This window comes from Salmo salar, chromosome 17 (genome assembly GCF_965601325.2).
Source record: "Salmo salar chromosome 17, fSalSal1, whole genome shotgun sequence".
Classification (NCBI taxonomy): domain Eukaryota; kingdom Metazoa; phylum Chordata; class Actinopteri; order Salmoniformes; family Salmonidae; genus Salmo; species Salmo salar.
In genome coordinates this window covers 25,308,031-25,313,982 of record NC_138307.1, presented here as the reverse complement: position 1 = coordinate 25,313,982, position 5,952 = coordinate 25,308,031, and the positions used below count along the sequence as shown (strand labels likewise).

At 39.4% G+C, this 5,952-nt stretch overlaps 1 protein-coding gene across 1 annotated transcript; it reads left to right on the top strand.

The window, feature by feature from the left end:
- The first annotated feature begins 2,313 nt into the window (after nucleotides 1-2,313).
- On the top strand, nucleotides 2,314-5,497 carry LOC106575941 (nectin-1). The gene is made up of 7 exons (XM_045699398.2): nucleotides 2,314-2,566; nucleotides 3,717-4,052; nucleotides 4,253-4,537; nucleotides 4,792-4,827; nucleotides 4,999-5,104; nucleotides 5,202-5,267; nucleotides 5,467-5,497. Exons 1-6 carry the CDS (start codon nucleotides 2,413-2,415, stop codon nucleotides 5,242-5,244), a joined length of 960 nt encoding a protein of 319 aa, XP_045555354.2. The 5' UTR covers nucleotides 2,314-2,412; the 3' UTR covers nucleotides 5,245-5,267; nucleotides 5,467-5,497.
- Nucleotides 5,498-5,952: the final 455 nt, after the last annotated feature.

Below are 5,952 nucleotides of genomic sequence, written 5' to 3'. Positions count from 1 at the left end.
TTTTCCGTAAGTGGGCAAGTGTCATTAACTGTTATGTCGTCTTAGACTATATATACAAAAGTATGTGGACACCCCTTCAAATTAGTGCAACACTCACTACTAAGTTCCAAACTGCCTCTGGAAGCAACGTCAGCACAAGAACTGTTCGTCAGGAGCTTCATCATCTGGCAGTTCGACGGACAAATCTGGGTTTGGCGGATACCAGGAGAACGCTACATGATCCAATTCATAGTGCCAACTGTAAAGTTTGGTGGAGGAAGAATAATGGTCTGGGGCTGTTTTTCATGGTTCGGGCTAGGCCCCTTAGTTCCAGTGAAGGGAAATATTAATGCTACAGCATACAATGACATTCTAGACGATTCTGTGCTTCTAACTTTATGGCAATAGTTTGGGGAAGGCCCTTTCCTGTTTCAGCATGACAATCCCCCCGTGTACAAAGCGAGGTCCACACAGAAATGGTTTGTCGAGATCGGTGTGGAAGAACTTGACTGGCCTGCACAGAGCCCTGATCTCAACCCCATCGAACACCTTTAGGATGAATTGGAACGCCAACTGCGAGCCAGGCCTAATCGCCCAACATCAGTGCACGACCTCACTAATGCTCTTGTGACTGAATGGAAGAAAGTCCCAGCAGCAATGTTCCAACATCTAGTGGAAAGCCTTCACAGAAGAGTGGAGGCTGATATAGCAGCAAAGGGGGGACCAACTCAATATTAATGCCCATGATTTTGGAATGAGATGCTGTATGAGCAGGTGTCCACATACGTTAAGTCATGCAGTGTATGTCCTAATAGCTGTCATAACTATGTTACCCAACTGTCTTATCACATCATAACCAGACATATATTGTTAATTTTATGGTATTATTACAGTATCCATGCTTGTGATGTTACCTTTCTCCATCCCCATCCCGCAGCTAATGTGGCTATCATTGGGCTGAAACACAAACTCCAGATTGTGGTTATATCAAGACAGCAGCACCACCTGCTGTTTACTTATTGAAAGACCAAAGAGAAGAGGAGCGTAGATAATGTTCACTTCTCTCACAAAATATGACATTAGTCCAGTTATTTTCTTTGTCTGCAATATTTTATCCTCCATTTATTTCACCTCAATTCATTTCAAAATGATAGCACGTGTTGAACTTACATTGAAGTAAGGTGTATGAGGTCTTGTGGTTGTAAAAAGTGATGGAAAAAAATTGACTGTGTTTGGTTGAGTAAATCTTGGGTATCAATTAAGTAATAGTAATTATTACTTAGGTAGAGAAATGCTTTTGGCGTCATTAGTGCCTAGGCTCGGCCTTCAAAGTTCAGAACGTCCCATAGCCCATGAGAAACAATATCATTATCTGGAAATGTTGCCATGACAACATTGATTTACCCTACACCACAGATAAAAAAGCTGAAGCCAGGCCCACTGTCTTCAGATATCGTGTATGTTCTCATGTGCTCCATCTCTCCAGTGCATTTTAATAAACTTGTCCTACATCATGTATTATTGAGTTACATTGTTGTCCGATCTCATCTATGATTCCTGTCAGTGCAACGCATACAACTTCAAAATCAAATCAAATGTTGTAAGTCACATACTTCGTAAACAACATATGTAGACTAACAGTGAAATGCTTACTTAGGGGCCCTTCACAACAACGTAGAGAGAAAGTAAATATAGAAATAATAGAAATGTAATAACACGTAATAATAAAAGTAATAATACATACACATTGAGTAACGATAATATAGCTATATACACGGGGTAGCGAGTCGATGTGCAGGGGTACAACGTAATTGAGGTCGATATTTACATTTAACTAGGAATAAAGTGACTGCAACAGGATAAACAGTAACAGCTGCGTATGTGATGAGTCAAAAGAGTTAGTGTAAAAATATTCATTGCAGATAGCCCGGGTAGCTATTCGGTTAACTATATAACGAACTATTTCGCAGTCTTATGGCTTGGGGGTAGAAGCTGTTCACGGTCCAGACTTGGTGCATCGGTACCGCTTGCATGTCATGTTGAGGACGATTGTTTGATACCATATTTTCATTAGACTGAAGTGTGTCGAGTTTGAGATCATATCGTCATTTATTTTATTATGTAAATACAGAATTTCCAGATGCTTGTTGTGTTAGATTCCACAGTTTATTGAACAATTTAATTATTTTCCTGCTTCTGAAGAAGAAAAAGCCTAAGCAAATTTCCCCAGCAGATAGATATACACAATACTAAATTGATTGAGTTTAACTGTGACTGTAGACAGAATACAGAGAGCAAGTTTACTTTCACTTTTATGCAGGAGGTTGCCTGGTCCCAGATCCGTTTGTGCTTTTGCCTACTCTATTGTCATTGCCAAGCCAAACATTGTTGGTATGGCAATTCAATGAAGATTTGGAAAGAGAGCACTAACAAATGATACCCAGGCTATGGAGCAGGCTCCATATGGGAAGAAGGAATTTCCCGCTCTTTTTCTCTTATTTTATTACTGTAGTAGTAAATTACATTTTCACCATGTCTCCTGCACTCTTTAACTCTCTGTTTATTCTGCTCATATTCATCCCTAATGGTGAGTTATATCAGTTTTATGCATGATAATACTTGACTACCACTTTGAAAGTGGCGCGATATTGTTAGTGCCAATGTCGTGATCTAATTGTGTGCTTTTACAACTGTTGACAAACCTGTTAATTTCACAAGACTAAATACATGTCATATTGAAGCTGTAGCTCAATCTTCTTGTTGCATGGGTAAATAGCCACCAACTCTGAATTGTTAAATAATTCGTATTTATTAGCAAAAAGTAGTAAGACAAAGGCTGGGCACAGCACGACGCGTTTTGGTTTCACAGAACTAGGACAAGATACATGAGGCTTTAAGCCACTAGATCGTGCTACTAGACTATGAGACTAATGTAACTAATGGATGCAAGGATAGACCATCCATGATATCAAAATAAATGTTTTGAGGCTATACAGTGTTTGATCAAATTTGATCTGTAAAGTTGACTAATTCAATATATACATTAGAACAAGAGTGTGACATACTTAAAAATCATTGGGCTCTCGAGTGGCGCAGTGATAAAAGACACTGCACCTCAGTACAAGAAGCGTCACTACAGTACATGGTTTGAATCCAGGCTGTGTCACATCCAGCCGTGATTGGGAGTCCCATAGGGCGGCGCACAATTGGCCCACCGTCGTCGGGGTTTGGCTGGGTTAGTCTGTCATTGTAAATAAGAATTTGTTCTTAACTGACTTGCCTAGTTAAATAAAGGTTAATAAACAAAAACATTGAGCTGAGCTATACACAAAGGTGTCTGTAAACAATTCTTGACATTAATACATTTGTTTTATTAGTGCTCACCCCTGTAACTAGCTAGCCATTTCACACCGGTTACACATGCGTATTGTGTGTTAACTGTTGACAAACCAGTTCATTTGACTATAGTAAATGCATGATTTCATCTGCAGCTCAGTACTCTTACTGTATGGAATGATTGATGTCGCTCTAAAGAGTACTTTAATGTTGATGTATGCTGTGGCCTTATGCACATATCATGTACATTCTGTCCTGAAATTGATAGAAATTGATAGTTTTACAACAGGTCCCATAACTTCCTCCCACCAAGACTGGACTTCCCTTACCACCATACTCCCCTTTCTGACCATTCTGAGTACTACTAGTGTCTAAGAACTATTGTAACTGTCTTCATGCAGGGCTCTCTCAGTTGGTGAGAACACAGCAGGTTGTCACAGCAACCCTGGGAGAAGATGCAGTCTTAAACTGTGAGCTCATGAAACCCAAAGACTTGCGGCAAGTCACCTGGCAAAAAGAGACAACTGGGGCGAATGAAAATGTGGCCACTTACAGCAAACGAGGTCCCGATGTCAACCTACCTTTTCAGGGGAAAGTGGAGTTTGAAGACGAGGGACTGCAGAACTGTTCTATTGTCATCAGAGGAGTGTCAAGAGGAGATGAGTCCTGCTACAAGTGTCTGTTTAACACCTTTCCAGATGGACCTATCAGTGGAAGGACCTGCCTCCATGTAAATGGTCAAATCTGATAACATAATGTACATTAAATTATTGACCCAGAACAACTTCTTCAGAACTTCAGGCAGCCATTTCATCAGATCATACTTCCAATGTCCAATCATTTAGTAAATCATGTAAATGGAATAATTTAGTAAATCATGTGCATGAAAACATTAAAGTATTTACATTCACTGTGAACTGTGTTTGTTATTCTATAGAGCTGTATGGACCCTCACTCCTCATCACACAAACCAACAACAGTCACACCACTCTGTCCTGTTCTGCTACTGGACGACCTGTTCCTATAGTGACCTGGGATGACATAATGATAGAACATTCCACCATGGTTGATGTCACCCATCCCAATGGAACGGTCACTATGACAACTACTGTAACAGTGGTAGTGTCCAGTCTAACTGACAAAGAAGTTAGGTGTGTTGCTTCTATGTTCTTCAGTGATGTCACCAAGAATGCTTCCATGGTGATTCCAGCTTCAATTACTGGTGAGAAATGTCTGTAGATCAATGTGTAATATATTGACATGATCAGGAACATGATGTCATGATGAAGTACTGTCTGTGTTTATGATGAAGTACAGTCTGTGTTTATGATGAAGTACTGTCTGTGTTCATGATGAAGTACTGCCTGTGTTCATGATGAAGTACTGCCTGTGTTCATGATGAATTTACTGCCTGTGTTCATGGTGAAGTACTGCCTGTATTCATGATGAAGTACTTCCTGTGTATTTCTGTGCTAGGTCAATCTCAGGTCTCTGATGATGACAGGATCAGTGGTAAGTGGTTGTTATTCTAATAATGACAGGTCATAATCAACCTATTGACTGACTGTTTTACTATTCAACTTTCAGGTGTAGTGCAGAGACATATTTACATGTATGAGGCTTTGATGTAGTGTACCTGGGAAGTTGACCTCTGTCTTCTCTTGTCATCTCTCTCATTCACAGGTGCAGTGGTTGGTGCAGTGATGGGTTCAGTGTTGTGTTCAGTGTGTCTCATTGCTGTATTCTGTGTAATATGGCTGCAAAAGAGGAGAAAAGATACCTCTTCCAGGTAGATAAAAACTATTACCTTGAAACTGAACAGTTACTCTGAATTGAATGTGATTTGACTGCCAGTTGTTTACCAGTTGATCTCTAATTTGATGTAGAAAACCCCCAGTTCCTGACCCTGAAATCAGCCCAACTCCCTAAAAGACACCAGCAACATCCAAACAGTAGGATGCTCATTCTAAAGAACATTTAAGGGATCATGATTGAAACCTTTTTGAAAACATGGAACATTACAATTGCATTTTCGGAGAATTTGTGCTATACAGGTTAAAAATCATTCTTCATCATTAAATAATTGTAATAAAATTAAAATGAATCCGATGTGGTTCTTGTCAGTATATTGTTGATTTTGATTTATTTCAGTGTCACACCAACCTCCAGTCCATCACAAATGTGAGTATCTCTTCCACATTTTTAACAGCTTTTTAAGATAAGTAATAATTTTATTACCTTCATACTCGTCAACCAGCTCACCAAACAGCTCAACAATGAAGCGTAGGATGACTAAGAAGTAGGTTTACTTTCTCATACTTTCATAGTCTCTTAATGTCTTCTGTAATCTCTCTCATTGATCAAGAAACTTGGGAATGAAACTTGGAAATGTATTTCTGTGGTGTATGTTTCCTGCCGGTACATTGTCTGGTTTGATCTCTTTCACACCAAGCTCCAGTCCGTCACAAATGTGAGTATTTTTACAACTTTATTTGATTATCCCGATAGAAAGCGTGAAACAGACGATATTGAGAATGTTACAACACTTTTAGTATAAATTACAGTAACCCAAAAATTGAAAGATAATTTAAAAATGTCCTCTTCTTTCTGGATACAATCCCTCAGCTCGTCTGAGAA